The following is a 21798-nucleotide window of genomic DNA, read 5'->3' as shown; positions in this document are numbered from 1 at the left end:
ATTTTAATTGTCAGTTCTCACTTTAGTCTAGAATCCGGCAGCCTGCCATCCCAAAGAACACTAGTGCCCGGTAGCAACTGCACGGTGGCCTGAAATCCGTATGCAACAGACGGGTTAACATCTTCTGCACGTGGACTTTCTCGACCTTTCTTGAGATTTTTTGGAAGGTAGTGATTACAGAACATTCTTTGAATAAAACAAAAGTAGGAACTGGTCGGTCTTACACTTTTCATTGACCACGTTCACGTGACGTCATTTCACTTGACATTTCACACTGCATGAGGATTCAAGATTGCAAAGGCTGAATGAACATTCTAAATCACAAGTTAAGGGCATGACATATTGCTATTAATTTCAATGCAAAATATAAACAGACGGGTGTTCGGAACAGTCCCAATGAACATGAGCATGCATACTATTAGTCTTCAGGTGCCGTAGCCTATCGGATAAAATTTCTATTTTGAACTTAAATTTATAGCAAATCACGAGAGGTTGTATCCTAGTTGATGCTTGACTCTTTCAAACCACATGCGTAATCCACACAAGCGGTACTGCGAAAAAAAACAATTTTTGCATTTATTTGTGGCAACGACTTATAAATGTATTGCGAACACCAGTGCAGAATCTTTAGTATTTCTCGTCAACAGTAACCAGCTCCGTGTGTATTTCTGCCTGAGCCTTGTTATTTCCGAGTTTCACACAAGAGTTAGCTCATCTAATTATGTCAAATGGACCAAGAATTGTCCGCTTCCGCACTCTCGGCTAAGTAGGATTCGTAAGACGCCTTTCCCTCATGTTGAGAAACGTGACATTTTGAATTGTGTCTAACAATGAATAAATCCAACACAGAGTAGCCTAGCTATTTTCGGTCGGTTTATACTGCATGGGAATTCTTGTGTTTCAGTAATGAGGGAACACTGAGTTGCACTGATTTAAAGCCTTCTTGTCTTTTTTTAAAAGTATGTCTATGTTTCATTCGCGTCAGCTGGCAACAAAAAGGTGTAGGGATAAGGCCAAACAGTTATTCTACGGCAATGAGTTCAGCCAACAGCTCTCATGGACTAAAGGCCTCGACTTATAAATCTCCTTGATTGAGGTATTGTATAGATGACAACTCGTGCATATTAAACCAAGTTCCACATAACGTCAAACTAAAACTAAACCCATAACATGCGATGCGTATGTTTGGACAACTTTCGGGTAAACAGCGTACGTTGACCATCAAATCTTCATACTGACTTTGCGAGAGATCATATTGACTATCACTTCAATGCACGGATGTTGTTTTGGTCTAATGAAAACAACCAAAGATCCGGAGTTGCCCCGTGAATTACTGGAGAAAGGATGACAGCGATCAAAAATGATTCACCCATGTGGCTTCATCGGAGCCACACCCCCTTTTCAATGACCACGCCTCTGTTGGGTTTACACCACGCCTGCCCAACATCCATCATCCAATGACAACAGCGCCCTGTCTCCCCGGCCAGTCCGCCGGAGTGTTAAAATCGCGGTTAACACTGGCAGCTGATTACAGGCATTTAAAGCTGATGACGATTACGAAGGCTTCAGTTACCGTAAATGCTGTTCAGACGCGTAGATGTTGTCAAATAAGGCGCTGGGCAAGACGTATTTTGAACGCTTTTCTGAGTGACGTTGGATAATACAAGGACATCTACGTTTCTGTTTCCACACAGCGCAGGTAAATGGGCATACAAATAACTATAGTAGGACAGAGGTATATGCAAAACTGATTTAGGTGCACTCTACGTGGGTCATGACGAGGGGGAAAGCAATAGAAACAAAAGGAAAATAATATCGTGGGTAGTAGCACCTGGGAATAATAAGTAACTTAACAAACCATAATTATTCTCATCGGTCTGTATAAAACTTATGTCTTAAGATAAAATATACATATGACATGGAATTAAATACGTATACTTCAGTGGTTTCGTTAGATAATATTTTTAATTTACCGAGTCCAGCCTTGACCATAACAGTGTGTCCTTTCGCAGATTAATTTGCGCACAAGGACAGTTTACACTGGGCACAGTCTTCATGGACTTAAAACACAGTTAACACAGTTAACTCGCAGACAACGGAGCGGGGACGGAGAAACACTGCAGCCGAATCCAGAGGACAATGTCCAGCACTACAAGACGAGGTACAGAATCTACCCACTTCACATTTTTACACATGGCGATTCTGTTCATCTCTCTCTCTTTCTCTCTCTCTCGCTCTCTGTGTTTGTGTGTGAGTGTGCGTACTGAACAAATTAATAAATAATATTCTCATTATAATGTAAATTATTCATGTTATAGGCTATACTTTGGTCTGTGATCAACCAGCATTTGTAAACACAAGTGCTATACATTTTCTTCTCCAAACTGAGTTTGGCGAGTCGTTAGTGATTGCTGAACCCTTCAAAAAGTGTTTGTTTCATAATTTCAGATGATGAACAAAAACAGTAATTATCGATTTTAATTGATGGTCAACGTTAAGGACAGATATTGAATCACCTTTGTCCGTAAAAGACCTGGCCAGACAAGCATAATTATAATTCGAAAAATGTAACGCAGGCTAGTGAATTCATCTGGTAATGGCTTTCCGTAAGCGCTTCATTGATTTCACACAGACCGAAAGGTTATATTTTACTCTTATGCCCCGAAGTACCGACTCATTAAACTTCTCTCTTCAATAACACTGATTATAATGGCCATCTAAAAATAAATAAATAAATTATTGCCAGCACGGGAGTTTTGCTATCCATTTTTTAATTGACATTGGTAGGGATATTGCGATTTAGAGAAAACATCCGTCAGCTAGGCCTATACAGTTGCGTTGTTTTATTGTAATTAGAAGAGTAGGCTATATCTGAATTCTCATTTAAAATTCCGAGTCGATGCCATACGAGACGGTGCATAAAATAAAAACGACACAAGCCCAGGGAGCGAATATCACCAATAAATTATAAATTAAGATCTAGAGAACACATTTAAGTCTTGCTGATTCTGAATTGGAATTAGCAATATGTGAAATTTAATTAAATAATTTAACGGTGTGTTCTGTACGAATGGAACGAGACCCGTTTGTATGATATATGTAATTCAAAAACAAAATTGTCTTGTTATAGGCCTGATACAAACGTGCGGTGTTTATATTGAAAAAGATTAATGTTCTGTTAACGGAAGATTGCAGCTCTGTCCACAAAATTTCACAATGTCGTTGAATGGTATTTAAAACTTCTAGCTAAAAAAACGCAAGACTTTTGGAACGGACAGATAGGCTATTCCAGAAATGTGGTTAAATTGTCAGTAACTTTCATTCAGTGTACAGGCCAGTCAATTTTCCTGACTGAAATGCAGCTTTTTTTCCTGGGCATTGTGTCACATTCCATCAACATGTCAGTGTAATGTTCGAAATTATCTAACAGACCTGTAATAAACGAATTGAACAAGGGGTCGCAATGAGAGACCAAGCTGTCGACTGAACACAAACAATACTGCGAAGTTCAACCCCCGAGGTTGAGAACAATTGCGCGCTAATTCTAATGTGGGTGGTAAATTTGTCAGGAAAGATGGTTTTACTATCTTTTCAGATTCTTCTGACAAAGAGCGTTTCCTGAGAGGCATGGCCTCTCCTGAAAGTTAATTGGTGGTTCGTTTTTTGGTAAATTGTGAAAGATCAGAAATAGATCTGTATCTGATGGTCTTTGTCACTTTAATTGCGACATTGATTGATCGACAGGGACGTCTCCATTTGGGTGTATGGTGTTACTTGTTTATGTTTTTAAGGCGAGCCATTTTCCCGTATATCTTCTCTTGTGACGCACACTAGCTATTCATTCACCTCTTTGTTGCATCGTAAGTAGGAAGCGACATTTTGGGTACATTATCGGTACATGCAATTTTTTTTTCTCGTATAAAAATAAGTTAGGCGACTAAATCAATTGTATAGGTGTATATATGGAAACGATTTCTACGGATTCGATGAACAGGGAAACAGTGAACCAATTGTTTTAACTCGGTGCAATTCGGTGAAGAGACGCGAGAAGTAGTTTGAGCTGTAGGTTAAACGTGGGTGTAACTGCACGAAAAAAAAAGTTTCATTCTGACAGGTTATGATGCGTAATGTATTTTAAACAATCCTCACCATGAATGTCGGTACACTTTTGCATTAACTGGACTTACTAATAACTAAAATGTAGATATATATATATATATATTATTATTCCATTGCTCACCCAATCATGCTCTGATTTAAGATCATCGCATGCATTGACTCAGTTGTTCATTATTTAATTCTGTACCAAAGTAATGGGCTATTAACAGAATAGACTGGAATGCACAAATAATTTAAGATGCAGTTAATTCTAGCAGGCTACATATGAAGACGTGGTTCCAGAAGGCTAAAAGCTTATGGATGGCTGGGCTACAGTAAATGCAATTTTAAATAAAAAAGTTACCAAGATATTTTGGCACAGAAAAAAACCAAAATGTTTAGTCAAACTTCGCTGATGAGGTCAATGAGCTCCCGACGCAACCTTTCAGTGCGAACCGATCAATTCAAATAGGCGATATGATTAGCCTGTATAAAATTCTGGCACATTTTACTTTCTGGTTTCCATAAAATCTGGTTATTGTAAATGCGGCAAAAAAAAAAAAAGACAAAGTTCAATAAATACATTATTAAACAATCCAAATAGGCCTACTGAGCAGGCTAATACACTACAGTCAGGTATTTTTCCTAAAATATCGTCGACTTCGAAATCCTTAAGTAGCCTTATGTCAATCCAGCCTTCATTCATCCCTCCAGCGTTTCAATTTTTCGTTTTTGAATGACAGTTCATATGTCATATAAGTAGCCTACGTTTCACAACATGTTGGCCTTTTCCAAAATCAACAAAGCGCATTTTGTAAGGGAAATGCAACGCTTGCCTGCGTTGTAAAATTCGAAGTGCAGAGCGCTGGCACAGCATCTGACTCCTCGTCACTCTGGTCACTCAGACAGTACAACGAGCCCGTCCTTTCCACAATATTATTTTTGCTTTGGCTGAAAAACGAAGCATGTCTGAGCTTACTTCGCAAAACAAAAACAAAACAACAACAAATAAATAATAATACATTTTTGAACCAGCCTACCAATTTCCATTCTGTACTCAGATAGTCACACTTTAACGTAATAATAATAAATTATATTCATTACTATTCGTAACATCAGTTATTAACAATAATAAGGACAACAAGAATACTTTTTTTTTTTTACAAAGACTTCGAATTAGTTACAACTATAAATATAAGGTTATCACAAGTGCCAGGCAACTCGATGAGAACTGCACACTTCAAGCCGAAACGCAATGTAGGTACACAAACGTGATTTCGAATATATAAGGCCACCTTTTTTACGTGTATTTTGCTGACGGTTACTATTTATAGGTCAGGCCTACATAAAGTTCAAAGGCAACACCTCAGTTTGTCCTATCCCGCAACCGTTTTAATTTATAGCCAAAAGTCAATATTTTAATTAGGCTACTTCTTTTTCATATTCTATACGGTTCAATTTTCTCTGCGGAAGCGTGACTTTCACTGCTTTACATCGCCAAAGCATTCTAGTTTAAAATGAATGATATTTTTCTCGTATTGGGCTATTTATTCGTTGGAAGGGGCGGATAAACTATAGGGCTTCTGCCCACATTAATAAAATGTATTATTTGACAGTTTGGCGAGTCCGGAGAGTTCAACAGAACCAAAGCCTTCCTGAGTGACTGGGCACACATTAATTTCTCCGAAGGAATATTTAAAATAATCTGTATAGAATCAATTCCGGAGACTCAAATTGCTTTTAGATTTAGTGTTTAAGAGTGAAGCGAAGCGTGATATAGTCATTAAAATACTTCCTGAAAAGATGTAGGCTTATATTTATTAGTGATAGAACGGTACAACAGAGGAGTCGTTTGGTCCTTGATGTATTGGTGCAAACGTTTGCATTCACTCCCACGTGGTCTAAATGAACATCTCCTAAGCACGTTTTAGCTGGACCTATTCTAATAGGCAGGGAGTGCACCCATCTCTGTCCGCTTTGCTCATACTGCAAAGTGGCTTTGTTTTCGCAAAACACGCAAATCTAAATGTCATGTGAAGTTTAATAAAAGCACTGGAAAAACTAAGCAGTTGTCAACACAGCACATGCAATCAGTAAGAAGTGCAGCTATCCGCTTATTAATAGTTACACCACAACTGCTATAACACCATATGTCACGCAACATAATAGCAGGCTTCCACTGTGCTTGTGTGTGTGTGTGTCCGGACAGTCCGTGCATGGTTCTCGTCTGATGTGCAAATGAAGTAAAAGAAAATAAGAGAAGGAGGCGGGGAACGTGAAGAGAAGTAAATGAATGGGTTAAATTAAAAATCAGGATCCTCTTCAGGGAGTCACTGATGCAAACCACGGAGACCCCTGGCAGTTCCGTGGTAATATAAAATAACCAATCCGGTTTCGGGTTATCAGATTTGAGTTTTCTTTCCACCGCGAGATAGAAAAAAGCACTTTCATTTACGCTTTAATTAATGCTGTATAAGTAATAGGCAACTCAATATGTATGAAATATTAGGCTATACAACAAAAGTCGGAGAGCTATTCTAGTTCGACGGTCAATGCGCAAACATTAGAGTCCACATAGCCATGTATGGATATCGCTGCAAGCAAGGTAAAAACTAAACCCCTGCACGAGTTAATGGAAAGGTTGTGCAAGCTTTAGCTTTGGAAGAAGTAAATGATTTACACTGAGATTAATAAAAGTCAGGGCAGGCTCCTTATACGGTTCTTACCAGCCGACAAAGTTACAAGACTTCATTTAACACCGTTTAGAGCGAGGCACTGAAACCTGCTAGGCGCGAGGACAAACACTGAAAGCATGCAGGCGCGCGCAAAAAAAAGATACTAGATGATAAAAAGTCTGTCAGATTCAATTTACTCATCCAAGGTAAACAAGCAATAGCTTAACTAGACAGCAATGCACGTGTCAGAATACACAGTGAAGAATATTTTATAAAGTAACTCTTCAAATACATAGTTAAAAAATCAATACATAGTTTCCAAGTGTCAGACATTTAAAGACATTGTTTCACTACAGTTTCAGCATGAACATGTAACCCAGAAGAATAGAAATAAATATCTCAGTTAAAATGCATATACCCCCTTTATTTATTCAATAAAAAATTAAATCTAGTCAGACACAAACGTACCAAAATCAACTGAAAAGTGAATTTTTAAGTTCAAATGTGAGGCCTATCTAAAATAATTCTGTGCACATTTGTGGACGAGGAAGTTCTAATAATTGTAATAAATCTGCAATTGTTCGGTGGCTTAGCGAGAATTAAATCCCGCTCTTTCCCGCCCAGTTAGACCGTGATTGAGTGTTTGCAATTGGGGTGGAGCATGCCGGGTTTTCGGGGTCAAATCGACGGAAGCAGGCTTACCTGCTGAAACCCCTCCTTCTGTGTTCCCATAGGAATCCAGGAAAACGGGATCTAGGGATCAGAGCCGGAAACGCGCAACTTGTAGAATGTGGAAGACATGCGCAGAGCTGTCTAGACCAGAGGCCGTCAAAATTCTCGCTAGATCCGACATGATTGGTCAGTTGCCTACTTTTCACTTTTATAAAAATGCTTTTGGATGTTTTGCTTCTTTTTTTATTATTATTGCAGTTTATTACAGGTCTTGTAGATTCTCGCAGACAATTCTTGATGTTATATAAAAAATATTTTTAACTGATAGCCTACAAGGCATATTAATTTGTTAGAAAAGATTAAGCATTTTCCACCAAAGTTTATGAAATATAGAAGAAAACTCTAATTGTGCTTCAAGTTAATTCGTCAGGTATGGGACAAGTCAAAGCCAATATCCTCTGAATCTAATGCCTTACATATTAAAATTAATAAACTGTGCTGTTCTTATATTCCCAAGCACCCACAATTCCAAACACTCAAGGAGACATTGGAAAGGGACTGAAAGTCTTATGTCTGTGTGGCTTGTGTGGATGGCTACTAGGCGGATGGCATGCACACAAGAGCACCGCAAATATAGCAATGACATTATTCTGCATCACAGGTTATTCTCAGCTAAAATAAAACTGCCGCTGCCATCGAGACATCTGCCTTATGAACGCCATTAAATGGTCTGATTCCAGAACTTTCCCTGGGATTCACTGTCATACTCTCACCTGAACAAATAAATAAACTAAAAAAAAGGTAGAGACGAGCTCTAAAGCGATTTTGAGATTCAGGTAATTATCTTAAGAAAAGAATCTTACAGCACGAGGACATTAACTTCATGGGAGTTACAACCATAAAATAATAAGATAATAGTCAACGCCTTAATGCAACTTTTTAAATGGGGAACATTAAAGTAGGTTTTACAATGACCAGTGAAGCATAATTCGATATGTTCAAATTAAACATAGAAAATTCTCTATATCTGATGTACATCGAGGCTGAATGGAATATTAAAGATTAAATATAGCATATATATATATATACACACACACACACACACAGGTAAGCTACATTTGGTTATTGTAAATGTATTCCCACTGAAATCTTAAATTTAGACCAATGACAGGATGATGTAATCGCAGTTGAGCTCTGGGCACGTCGCATATTCGGTGTCATTTTTTGTTTTGCTGCCCCTTTCCACAGTCTTTAAGGCTGAGGGGAAGTGCCTATTCCCCCCGGTCCCCCCGCGGTGTCCCCCCCTGCAGTGTCCCGATTTGCCGTGTGTTCCCCCCCCCTTTTCCGTGACATTCATGTGTGTTCATCTCTCCCCCCCCCCCCCAGGCCATGGGGGTCTTAACCAACTAGGCGGCATGTTTGTGAACGGACGGCCTCTCCCGGAGATGATCCGGCAGCGCATCGTGGACATGGCGCACCAGGGCATCCGCCCCTGCGACATCTCCCGCCAACTGAGGGTCAGCCACGGCTGCGTCAGCAAGATCCTGGGCCGGTGAGCGCGCCGCGAGCTCACACGCTACGCTACACGCTACACGCTACACGCTGCGTATACACTACACACCACGCGCTGCGCACACGCTACGCTACATGCTACACGCTGCGTATACACTACACACCACGCGCTGCGCACACGCTACACGCTACGCTACATGCTACACGCTGCGTATACGCTACACACCACGCGCTGCGCACACGCTACACGTTACATGCTGCGTACACGCTACACACCACACACTATGCGCTGCACACATGCTACACACCACACACCATTCGCTGCGTACACACTACACACCATACCGTGTACCCGCTACACACCACGCACTGCGTACACACTACACACCATACCCTGTGTACGCACTACACACCACACCACACGCCACATGCTGTGCACGCACTACGCACCACGCACTGCGTACACACAACATGCCACGCACTGTGATTCCCTATACACCACGCACGCTGCACAAACCTGCAACACTGCAAACATAGAAGAGACTAATCTACTGTTTTTTAAATACACTGATATAAAAATCAATTTTTCAAGAGATCTGGCCACACTAATAAAGAGCATGTTCTCTGTACAGCACACTTGGATGTAGTATACATGCGCTGTACACTGCATACTCATATTATACTTACGCCATATTCACAAAGCACTGGCACCCAGCAGAGCTAATCCACTGTTTATTAAACACTGGCAATGTACACCTCTCCATCTGCTCCTGAACACCAACGCTTTCAAATCAGTTTCAGAAGGAGAAAAGCAATCAATTAAAGGCTTTCTTTCCTTTCATCCCTCTCTCCGCTCCTCTTCCTCTCACTGTCTCTCTCACGCTCTCTCTGCCCCACTCTGTCTTTTTCTCTCCCTCCATCTCTCTCTCCCTCTGCAGGTATTATGAGACGGGTAGCATCAAGCCGGGGGTGATTGGTGGTTCCAAGCCCAAGGTGGCCACGCCCAAGGTGGTGGAGAAGATCGGGGAGTACAAGCGGCAGAACCCCACCATGTTCGCCTGGGAGATTCGAGACAGGCTGCTGGCGGAGGGGGTGTGCGACAGCGACACCGTGCCCAGCGTCAGCTCCATCAACAGGTACCGTGCCCCCGCCCAGCCATCCCAGCCCCACCCCGCCCTGTCCCAGCCCAGCTCAGCCACGCCCAGCCCCGCCCACCCTGTCCCAGCCCCACCCAGCCCCGTCCGCCCTGTCCCAGCCCCACCCAGCCCAGCCCAGCCCCGCCCACACCCATCAGCAGCATGGAGCAAACCAGTCCACATTACACATTACTGCCAAACCCTACACAGCAAAATGTCCAGTGTTAATTCAACTCTAACAAGTGTTAATTCAGCTCTTCACATTCCAGAGTGGGAACAAACGTTATCTGTTAAGAGTTGGATTAACACTTGTTAGAGTTGAATTAACAGTACACCTTTTTACTGTGTGACCAGAGGGTTGCAGGTTTGAATCCAGAGTGGGGCACAGCGTTTGTAAAGTTGAGAAAGATGCAGACCCTGAAATGCCTCGGTTAATGTTGGACGGTATTAATGAACAATAGGCGAAGATGCAAGATACAGTTGCAGTTAAATGAAATTAAGCAATAATGGCAGTTGCACCTAAGAATTGCACATTACAGTGTTACATCAACTCGGAGTGGAATTTACTCAGAGCGCACCTGATCTTAGTATTTTAACTGTGCGTCTGTGTGTGGAATCAGAGTTGTGCAGCGGTATTAAAGATGTGTGGACAGATGAGTAAACGCTGACTGTGATCCTGGCCTCCCTGTCACAGGATCATCAGGACCAAAGTGCAGCAGCCGTTCAACCTGCCGCTGGAGGGGAAGGGCCTCAGTCCAGGACACGTGCTCAGTGAGTCCTCCCCACCACCACCTTCTCTCTCTCTGTCTCTCTCCTTCTCTCTCTCTGTCTTTCTCTATGTCCCTCAGTGAGTCCCTCCCCACCACTGTCTCTTCACCCCTCTCTCTCTCTCTTTCTCTCTCTCACCCTGCCTCTCTATGTCTCTCTCCTTCTGTCTCTCTCGCTCTTTCTCTCTCTCTTCACCTCTCTATATGTCCCTCGGTGAGTCCCTCCCTGCTACTCTCCTTCTCGTATCTCTCTGTGTGTCTCTATTCTCACTCTGTCTCTCTCCTCAGTCTGTCTGTCTTGTCTCTGTATCTCTCTCCTTCGCTCTCTCTTTGTCTCTCTCCGTCTCTCTCCTTCTGTCTCTCTCTCTGTCCTCCTCGGTGAGTCCCTCCCTGCTACTCTCCTTCTCTCCATATCTCTCTCTCTCTCTATCTCTCTCCGTCTATCTCTCTCATTTAGGATGTGGTGATGTGAAACCCTCATGAAGGTCACTTTACAAAGTACCATTAAAAAAAGCTGACGGTTGGCAGTGGAGAACTTTGCATGGCGATGCAGCAGTCATTGCTTCTGTTTCAGAGTTAAATCCAGATGACATTTATGAACAGTTATTTACTGTAGACCTAGGAAAAAAACTGCTTTTCCTTGGTTTTTGCAATGTTCAAAGTTTAAGCAATTGTTCTTTTACTGTTTGAGGGAACAAATCTGGTGGTTGTTTGGAGATGTTTTTTTGTTCCAAACTTTGGTTTATCATGAGTTACGGGTACTGTCAAAAGTGGAGAAATAAACGTCAACTTCTTAACTGCATCTCAGGCCAAGCGAAAATGGCAATTTACCCATCACCAGGAAAAACAGAATAGAGCGCATTCGGGAACGTGATGCAGTGCTTTTATTTTCAGGAATGTTACAATGGCACTTGATTTCAAATTCTACAGATGAACAAGTGATTTTGACAGATTCATTAATGTGCACGTTGAGGTGAAATTCATTGTTGGTATTGTGGTGCACCGTCTTTATTTTTTGATGTTTTCTGCAAGTTTGTTATGGTTTAAATTGTTATTTATCCATCAAAGCTGGTCTTATAATGTAAAGTGATTTATGGGTGCAAAGTTTATATGAAGCTTAATAAAGGGTTGGCTAATAAAAGACCCTCAGCTAGGAGTCTCTCCATCTCCCCCTCTCATCTTCTCCATTGATCACTGCCAGTGCAGTTGGCGTTAGCCGAGAGCTCGGGAGATCAGTACGAGCGCCAGTCGCTCTGAATGATGAACAGAAGTGGAGAGCGCAGCTCTTACTCCAGAGTTCATGAGCTGCGAGGCCCAGTGAAGCGGAACCACAATACCCAGCATTCCCCTGGAGTACGATAGGGGACGGGGGCCGCTATAACGACAGGTCGATTGACAGTGCCTTCTCTCTCTCTCTCCCTCCCTCCTTCTCTCCCTCTCGCTCCCTCTCCCCCTCCCCCTCACTCACTCCCTCCCTCCCTCTTTCTTTCTCTCTCTCTCTCTCTCTCTCCCTCCCTCTCCCTCCCTCTCTCCCTCCCCTCTCCCCTCCTCCCTCTCCTCTCTTTCCTCCTCTCTCTCCCCTCTCTCCTCTCCTCCCTCCTCCTCCTCCTCTGTCTCTCAGTCCCCAGTTCGGCAGTCACCCCTCCAGAGTCTCCCCATTCGGACTCTCTGGGCTCCACGTACTCTATCAGTGGCCTGCTGGGGCTCCCACAGGCTGGAGCCGAGAGCAAGAGGAGCCACGACGACAGTGAGTAACCCCCCCCCCCACCCCCCAGCACCTCCTGCCACCCCCAGCCCAACACCTAATCCCCTCCACCCACCCCAGCCCAACACCACACCCCAGCACCCCCTGCATGCACCCCCTGCACCCACCACCCTGAGCCAAATGCCCTCCCAGCCCAGCACAACACTGCACCCCTCCACCTCGCCCCAGCCCAACGCCATGCCCCCCAACACCCCCAGTTGCACCCCTCCCAGCCTAACACAGCACCCCCAGCACAACATTGCGCCCCCCACACTCCAGCCCAACATCGTGCCCCCCCCCCCGAATGCCCCTCCCAAACCCAACGCAGTGCCCCCCCCCCCACACCACCCCTTCCAAGCCCAACACAGCACAGCCCGCTGCACCCCTCTGCCCCACCCCACCCCACCCCCAGTTAATCACACAAGTCCTCCGCTGCCATTCTGCGGTTCGATTATGCGCCACGCTGCCATTCTGCCGGCCTCCGTTGGCACGGTCACAGGTTCGGTGCCCGAGCCGCGATACAGAACGGGACCCCGGCTTCCCTGCTCGCTTACGCACGCACAATCTCATAACCTTGGGCTGCCCAGAGCCCGCACTGCACCCAGTGATTAAACCCCCCTTCTAAAATCCAAAACCAAGCACCTTCTCATCCGAAATTAAATCCTCCCTCTCTCTCTGTCTCTCCCCCGCCCGCCCGCCCGCCGTTGCCAGGCGACCAGGAGAGCTGCCGGCACAGCATCGACTCGCAGGGCAGCGGGGGCGGCCACAGGAAGCAGCTCCGCCCGGAGCACTTCCCCTCCCAGCACCTGGACTGCGGGTTCGAGCGCCCCCACTACCCCTCCGACGCCTTCGTCCCCCCCGGGAAGACCGAGCAGGTGCGCAGCCGACTCCTCGCCCAGACGCTCAGGGCGCCTGCGACGTCTCCGTTTCAGAGTCCGCGCAAACTCGCCTCCGACCGCTAAAAATCACAGCTTCTGCTCTACCATTACATTACAGTACATTACATTACATTTATCAGGCAGACGCTTTCATCCAAAGCAACGTACAATAAGTGAATACCGAAGGTCACTACAAAAACACAGGTCCGATAAGGTGCAATACTCATTTTGTGATAGTTATTCATTGCCATGAACACATTAAGTTCAGTTCACAGAGTAAACATTACTCTGACCTAGCATATGCTGAGTCCGACAAGGAACCAAAACCCACGACGGGAGCATTTATACTGAAATGTGAAGCTGTCTGATTTGAGCGAGCTCCACATGCTATGTTTAAGCAATAACTAGAATTCATTGTTTGTATTTGAGTATCATACGCTCAAGGTCACTAGCTAGTATCCCCGAATTGAGAACTTATGCATATTTTATGTGTGTACTGTCCAATTCCATTGCACAGGTCGCACAGAACTTTAAACTGACTGTGTGTGATCTATAAATTCAGAAACAGAAACTACAGTCTGACCCACAATGCACCTCTCTCTTGCTCGTCCTCAGGCTCTGTATTCTCTCTCGCTCATCAACGGAACCCTGGAAGAGGGGAAAGTCGGCCTCTCAGCATCGAGCGCCGCCATTGGTCGGAACCTGACCGCGCACCAGGGCTACGCTGTAGTGACCGGTAAGGGGACACAAAAAAAAAACTGAAGGGCCAAATTTGGTTTGGGGCGCCTAGCAACAAATCCAAGAGTCAGGGGACTTACTGAGAGATAAAACACTGGTGCTTCTGAAATGTTCGGCAGAAGGTGAAGTAAAAAATAAACTCATTAGAAGCCATCAATCACATACTTGGATCCTGTGCGCTTTTAATACTTTATTAAATCATACATATTTACAGATCACTAATCCACACTGCCAAACATTTCAACATTTATTTACTTCACTTACAAAATACTCATGCCATGTTCTGAACTGAGCCTCAGACCATCCCTCTAGTCCCTCCTGTTTAAATTTGTGCTTAGCATTGCCATACTTAAGAATGTTCTGTAAATGATAAAATATTAACCAGGTCAGAGATGACAGTCACACCCCAAATACAAATTCCGCTGAGCCTGCAAACTCCACAGACCCAAGAACACGGCGATATCCCAAGATGCATTTCTTTGTGTGCGGTGCCAGTGTGCCGTCAATAAAAGAGAAGAAAATGAGGGCCCCAGAAAAGGAAGCTATGACAGCAGTCTGTCTGTGTGTCTGTGTGTCTGACTGACTGACTGACTGAGTGTCTCTGTCTGTCTGTCTGACTGACTGACTGAGTGTCTCTGTCTGTCTGTGTGTCTGTCTGTCTGACTGACTGACTGACTGTGTGTCTCTGTCTGTCTGTCTGTCTGACTGACTGACTGAGTGTCTCTGTCTGACTGACTGACTGAGTGTCTCTCTCTGTCTGTCTGTCTGTCTGTCTGACTAACTGTGTGCACTGTCTGTCTATGTCTGTCTATGTCTTTGTTTCTGTCTGTCTGTCTTTCTGTCTGTACTCCCGTGTACCAGCAAGGGAGAGCATTTATTTCTTTGTAAAGCACTTTTCAAAAAATGTATACAGCGCTTTTTACAGTGACTCTGTCAGAAACACGCTTTACAGAGAAAACAAAGGAAAGGAAACCTGGGGGGAAAAACCAGGCCCGAACCCCCCAAAAAGGGAGGGTAAATAAAACTCCCCGGTGGGCATAAAGAAACTCAAACGATGGCGAGATGTTTCGGGAGGAACCCGGCTACAGAGGGGGAGCCCGTCCTCCGCTGGCCAGCCCGGTGTAATAGTTAAAAAGCAGGAAGAGTGGATGGAATGAATGCCGTGAGGAATCGGTCAGACTCAGAACCTCCGCTTTTTACCCGTCCATCACAACAGTATGAGGAGCAGGCAGCAGCCAGACGAGGGGGCCACAAACCTTCTTTTCTGGGATTATATGGAACGCTCTTTCCTTTGATATTTCGTTTTGTCGAAGGAACGCGTGTTCCGTTTACCATCTTTAACAGCCTCTTCGCTGTCTAACACCTCACTGTGAATGGCCCTCGTGTTCATGTCACAGAAGCGTCATTAGCGTCATCAAGCCAATTAGACCTTAGGGGCGGGTTTAGAGTCATCTGCGATTAACCCATCAATACCTTTCCCACAGTGTAACCCCAGAATCCATTCTCCACAGTTTGTTTTGCCAGCTCTAATCAGAGTCTGCTTTGATAAATGTACAGCTCTGCATGACTTTTCTTTTTTTTTTGTCTCATTTCCTCACTCACTCTCCCCCTCACATGGTCCCCTCAGACCCCCACAGGCCCCTCCCACTTTGTCTGAAACAGGAACTGTCCCCCGAGGCGACTAGCTCCAGCCCCTCCCCAAACGTGGCACCAAACCCCGCCTTCCTGGAGCTGCAGCCAATCCCGGCCCCTGCCCCTATCGGTGGCGGCTGCGGGGGCTCCTCCCATTTCTCGCATGCCTTCAACTCATTCTCCCATCATGCTCCTATCTATGGGCAGTTCACCAGCCAGCCAATCTTAGCAGGTAACCCGATCATTGTCCCACCTCATTGCCATGGTTACCCTTCTTTTCCTTTGATTCCATTAGAGCAGTAAGCACATTCCCAGAATGCCACTGATCGCTTATAGTAAGGCAACTGCTTGACCCAACAAAATAACAAACTACAGTTAATTATCTTGGAGAAATCTTTGCAGTCTTCGCAGGCTCCCAGTCTTGATGTGGACCCAATGCTTAACAGACAGAATGATGTCCAAGCAGTACCTTTAACTAATGACAAAAGAAGCTTCTCCTGTCTGCATTGATATCATACAGTAAAGATCACTGTCTGCATCATGTAGCGTCGTTGCCGACTGTGCTTCTTTACGGTTGGAGGCCTGTGAGGCTATTGGCTCATAGCACCTGTCTGTCACTTTAGGGCGGGACATGGTGAGCTCCACCCTCCCCGGATACCCCCCACACATCCCCTCCAGCGGCCAGACGGGTTACTCCTCTGCCGCCATCACCGGCATGGTGACAGGTAAGGGCCCGAATTCTCCCGCGTGGTTTTACTCCAGAACACCAAAAATAACCACATTTAGAATCACCACAGTCTCCACAATTTTTTTAAAATGATGAATGCACTTGGCAGCATTTCAGCATTGTGTAGTTTATTTTCCTGTTTCAAGCGTAGCATTTTTGTTTTGGTTTTTACCAAATACCACCATCACAATGACAGGAGGAGACTCATCACACCTTGAAAATGTTATTATTAATATTGAATTGCTGAACTGCATTATACGTATCCCTGGATTATATGGGCATTATACGGACGTAGACGGCGTGAATGTATTTGGCGCTCCTCTTAGCAGCGTTGCTGGAAGTGTAAGGCAGGTAACTGAGCGTTCAGTGTGATTAACACTTCTGTGCGTGCGCCTCTGTCATGCAGTGTAACAGGCGTTAAGCACAGTCCAGCCGGTCCTGACGGGTATACGATTTAATAAGACGGGTTTGCAAACGTCTCTCTCTCTCTCACCGCCGTAAAGTTAAACAGCCAAACTGATGCCCGGGACTGGGCTAATTAGGGATCTCAATTAGGCCGTCTTTATTCCGACTCGTTTAAATAAATCTGCTTAATCTAGCAGTGATCGGGTCTGTGGAGGACGCACTTTGCCCAGCCTGCTGGACGATGAAGAAGCGCATTAACAACACCGTAGAATAACACCACATAATCAACACCACAGAACCACACCACACAATGACACAAACTAAGCCATCCCCACAGAATAAATCCAGACAACAAGCGTGATAATTAGTTATTCATATTTTTGATAATAATAATAATAATGATAATAATAATAATAACAGAAGGGAAGGAGGGAAGAAAAGGGGGAGAAGAGGGAGAGCAGAAAAGACACTCTGAAGGAGAGGAGTGTGATTAACGGGAGGGAGAGGCGGGTTAATGGCTAGCCCACTCCACCGCTAGCTGTGTGCCGGGAATAAGGGCCCTGGGGGGTACAAAGCACCAGCTGGGGGGTTCCGCCCTGCTGCCCCCCGCCTCACTGCGCGCACCACGCGTCTCCATAGGGACCGGGTGGGGGGGGGGCTGGTGAAAGGACAGCTGGGGGTGGCAGTGAGCTCTGGCCCTGGAGGGGGGGTGGGGAGGAGGGGGGCGTGATGTGCCTCTTCTCTTTTTTTATTTGAAGTCTGCCCTTCCAAGCGCGAAATGAGAGGCTCTGATTTATCATTTTTTCTGGTGGGCCGGTTGTGGGGAAGCACTCATACACAATTACTTCCCGGGGGGGGGGGGGGGGGGCAGGGGGCGCCCGCGGGTGAGGCACGGATTCAATCCCCCCCCCCCCTCGTAATTACCAATTAAATACTGGAATGTTTAAAAAAAAGAACGGGAGGGGACACCATGAACGGATGAGAGAGGAAGTGGGGAGAGGGGCAGAGACGACAGTGCAGAATGGGTGGGGGTGGGGGTGGGGGTGGGGGTGGGGGGGGGCGGTGGAGCTAAAGAGAGGAACTGGGACTGACTAAAGCAGCAATGAGCCGTGAGGTCCCCCCCCTCCCCCCATCCCCCTCCCCCTCCTACTCCCCCGCACCCCTCCTCCCTTCCCACCTGGACCGCGGTCGGATTAATGGTTCACCAGTTGGCTAACCCGTTGGTGAAATGCACGTCTAGTCTGGACACACCCCTCAGGACTGTCGCGCGGTCCGAGGGTGTCCAGATGCACAGATAAATCCCCATTTGTTTATCCGCCATATTCACCGTCTAACGAATGTCAGGAAGGGTCATGTGGGTGTGTATCAGGTTTTTACCTTTTTTACCTGTAAGACATGGATGTGTGTGTGTGTAAGATGTGTGTGGAAGACACTATTGTGTGTGTGTATCTGTGTGTTTTAGACACTAATGTATGTGTGAGTGTGTGTGTGTATAAGACCCTAATGTGTGTGTGTGTGGAAGACACTAATGTGTGTGTGTGTGTGTGTGTGTAAGACATGGATGTGTGTGTGTGTGTGTGTGTGTGTAAGACACTAATATGTAAGTATCTGTTTCTGTCTCCAGGAGCAGATTACTCTGGTCAGGCCTACACACCATACAGTGAAGCTTGGCGGTTTAGCAACTCCAGTATCCTGGGTGAGTTCAGTCTGGACACCAATGCCAAAAAAAAAATCTGCTTTGAAGAAACCCAGCCAGATCTGGGTGAATCATGTCTGAAAGACTGACACTGAAAATCATGAGTGGATTTACTACACATAGTCATGCAGCAAAAAACGCAAAGTGCTTGAAACACTATAGCAGACTCCCAGGTCACGCAAGCCCACACAACTCTAAACACTAAATAATGGAACACTGGCCACAAGCTTCCGTCACATGACTCCTGTACTAGGAAATGACTCCGCCCCTGGAAACCAGTCGTTAGGGGCAGGATTCCATGGAGCCGACAAGCAAAATAACATTCCACGTCCAGAGCTGTGTACTGAAATCACTGGGGTCATGGGTCATATTGTCCAGCACTACTTGACTTATCACCATTACATCATTATTACATCACAGTATGATCCAAACACATGCAGCCTGTAGGTTCTTAAACACCTTATACGCAGTCTTTTTTCTAGTCACTTTGTGGGGCATCTTAATTCCTGCTGTAATCCTAAAAGTTTTGTGTTGCCATTAAAGAAAACACAGTGGCACAGACCTTGGAGCAGCTGAATCTCAACCCATATACCAACCACCCCCCCCCCCCCCAGGTGGCTAAGGGTTCGATTCCCCTCAATCATACTTCCTGTACTGTGATCTCATCTCTATCTGTAACTCACCCTGCCTTCTTCCCGTCTGAATAAGGTGTTAAAAAACATAAGGAGGCTGAACTGTCTCTGTCACATGGGAGGCCCGTCTCCAGGGAAGCAGTTGCGTGTGGTGGACTAACAAGCGCCTCTCTGTCTCCCTCTGCAGGCTCACCCTATTACTACAACTCGGCCTCACGGACCGCTCCCTCCTCAGCCACGGCCTACGACCACCTTTAGTAACCGCGGAAACGCCCCACCCTGACAGGGGGGACAGACCCGGAGGTTTTCCGGCTAAGGGTACGATCACGGAGCGAGTGCGAAAGGCGAAGGAGAAACACAAGTCTGCCGCTGTTCACCCGCCATTTTGTCAGAGAGGTAGCGGGAGAGGGAAGAAGCCGTCGCCGGGACCACAAGAGGTGCCAGAGCGCGAGAGCTCGTTCGGAGGCCAAACCCCGGCTGAAGGTCGACGGACGGCAGTCCTCGCGTCACCTCCCCAATTTTTATTAGCCCGCACAATATATCCCCTTAGGTCTTTACCCCGCCTCGTCCTGAAACCCGCTCACCGAGGCGCTCCCGCCAGGTAACCTGAGGTGAAGCGCCTCGCTCGTTTCCACCCGGCGGCCATTTCCCACCTGGCGTTTTTTTTAAGTGCGACTTTCAAACCCCCGAAACCATAACTCCGCTCCGCACCGCCGCGCGGCTGACTCTCTCTCTCTTAAGTGCCGTCCGGGCGGCCGAAGCCCTCGACGCGGCATTGCAGAGCCGGCTTTACTGCGGCCGCCCAAGGCAACGGGGATGACGGCCGCTTAAATCACGGAGGGATTCATTCAAGCTGCAGCGCGCGGCCCGGCTGCATCCCTGCTGACTGAAACGGTCTCTATCCCTCGACGGATGGCGATCGGCGGCGGCCATCTTGGCTCTGCTGTCACTATGGTTTTTTTTTTTTGTTTCCCCCAAAGACGCTGGCCAAGAACCTGTCGCTTGTGACTCAGTGTGACTCAGTTAAACTCTTCATTGGTTGCAGCAGCGGAAGGACGTCTCAGCGCAGGAGAAGCAAGCCTAAAAGTGGGCAGCAGATCTGCATGCGGCAGAGGGACTGTAAAAGCCCGCACCCCCCGATAATGATCCCCCTCAGACACTTCGCCACGCGGGGGGTGTGTAACTCCGCCCCCCGCGGTCACAGCGGGAGTTTTGGAGTTACGGAGGATTACAAGCTGTTCCCCCAGCAATCCCCCGCCTCGCCAGCCGATGCCTCTGCTCCAGGGGCGAGAGTCGAACCACTTCCAGCGGCAAACGGAAACTAAAGCTGGGGAATGATTACGTTCTCTTGGCCGTCTGTCAATAAAGTGAGCATCCCCATCCCTGCGTGTGTGTGTGTGTGTGTGTGTGTGTGTGTGTGCGTGTGTGTGCGTGTGTGCGTGTGTGTGTGTGTGCGTGTAAGTGTGTGTGTGTGTGTGTGTGTGTGTGTGTGTGTGCGTGCGTGTAAGTGTGTGTGTTTTCTCTACAGTTTTCTGGTACATTCAGGCGACTACTGCGGGAGCCAGTAGTGAGAAATCTGCATGCTATAAAGTCAACATTCACCCCTTGACTCCGTCAAAATGAATTTCATACTTTAAGTTGCCGATAAAACCACCACCGTTACACGTTGTATTTGCACAGCAGAAGGCCCTGGGCGACTGACATTTTGACGCTCGCTGAAGCAGTTCCAAGTTAAAAGACTTTCGCTGCCCCGCCCGGGACGCAAACCCGCAATCCCTTGGGGACAAAGCCAACCTTTCTAACCGCTAAACCGCCCAGTGCGACGGCAAATATCATTTTCGGATTCTGACACGCCACTTCCTCGCTAAAGTATATTAAGTACAAATACTACGAGAACAGAACAAAAGACTGAGCAAAAGAAGAGCGAGGATGATCGGTGTGTGGGCGCTACAGACACAATCGCTGCTGCAGTTTCGTTTCTGGTCTGAATCTACAGTGTTAATGTTCACTGTGGGAACTGCTACCATAACAGAATCTGTGCTCACACACACGCACGTTTTCCCTTCGCAGAATTCAAGGAGGCCCATGACTTGTGTTAAAAGTGCATTATTTTTTTGGCAATATGTACAGCATACAGTGTAAACGGCAAATAACGTTTGGGAGAGATAAGCAATTTTACTTACAAGGATGACCTTTTAGCTAGGCAAGGTGGTGACAAATGAGACAAATATGCAAAAAAAAAAAAAAAAACAAGTAAAGGTTATTTTTTAACAAAACAACCACCTCTTTCTAAGGCTGTTCTGGATTCAGTGTCATGCAATTTTGTTTTGTTAAAAAAACAATGGCACCATTGTTTTTCTTATATTGTTATTAATATTATTGAGAATGTAAATATGCTATTTCTAAGAAATATTTTAATTAAATAAAGCATGTCAAAAGTGAAAAGGTTCCGTTTCCGTATGTTTATTCAATATAATTAAATTGCT

The 21798-nt window shown here is 45.9% G+C and overlaps 2 protein-coding genes and 1 long non-coding RNA gene across 6 annotated transcripts in view; 1 reads left to right on the top strand and 2 right to left on the bottom strand.

Annotated features, from left to right (window-relative positions):
* Positions 1-7533, bottom strand: part of LOC135240128 (uncharacterized) — a 29202-nt gene extending 21669 nt beyond the window's left edge. The window contains exon 1 of the long non-coding RNA XR_010325599.1: positions 7476-7533. This is a non-coding gene — a long non-coding RNA (uncharacterized LOC135240128). The remainder of the gene's footprint in view (positions 1-7475) is intronic.
* The window catches only part of wbp1 (WW domain binding protein 1), a 59844-nt gene that overhangs the window by 37553 nt on the left and 493 nt on the right, over positions 1-21798 (bottom strand). The window lies entirely within an intron of this gene.
* Positions 1523-21757, top strand: pax8 (paired box 8). Of its 4 annotated transcripts, XM_064309412.1 has the most exons (13): positions 1523-1699; positions 2013-2161; positions 7508-7631; positions 8832-8997; positions 9896-10093; positions 10788-10864; positions 12482-12607; positions 13316-13479; positions 14098-14218; positions 15848-16084; positions 16476-16577; positions 18609-18680; positions 19500-21757. In XM_064309412.1, the coding sequence occupies exons 3-13, from the start codon at positions 7562-7564 to the stop codon at positions 19568-19570; spliced, it is 1404 nt and encodes a 467-aa protein (XP_064165482.1). In that variant the 5' UTR covers positions 1523-1699; positions 2013-2161; positions 7508-7561; the 3' UTR covers positions 19571-21757. The 4 variants fall into 4 exon arrangements, with proteins under 4 accessions (XP_064165482.1, XP_064165484.1, XP_064165483.1 ...); XM_064309414.1 differs by lacking the exon at positions 7508-7631 and having other exon boundaries at positions 8856-8997; XM_064309413.1 differs by lacking the exon at positions 7508-7631.

Source organism: Anguilla rostrata, chromosome 14 (assembly GCF_018555375.3).
Source record: "Anguilla rostrata isolate EN2019 chromosome 14, ASM1855537v3, whole genome shotgun sequence".
Lineage (NCBI taxonomy): Eukaryota > Metazoa > Chordata > Actinopteri > Anguilliformes > Anguillidae > Anguilla > Anguilla rostrata.
Note: the sequence above shows the minus strand (reverse complement) of the source record. Positions and strands in the feature narration are given on the sequence as shown.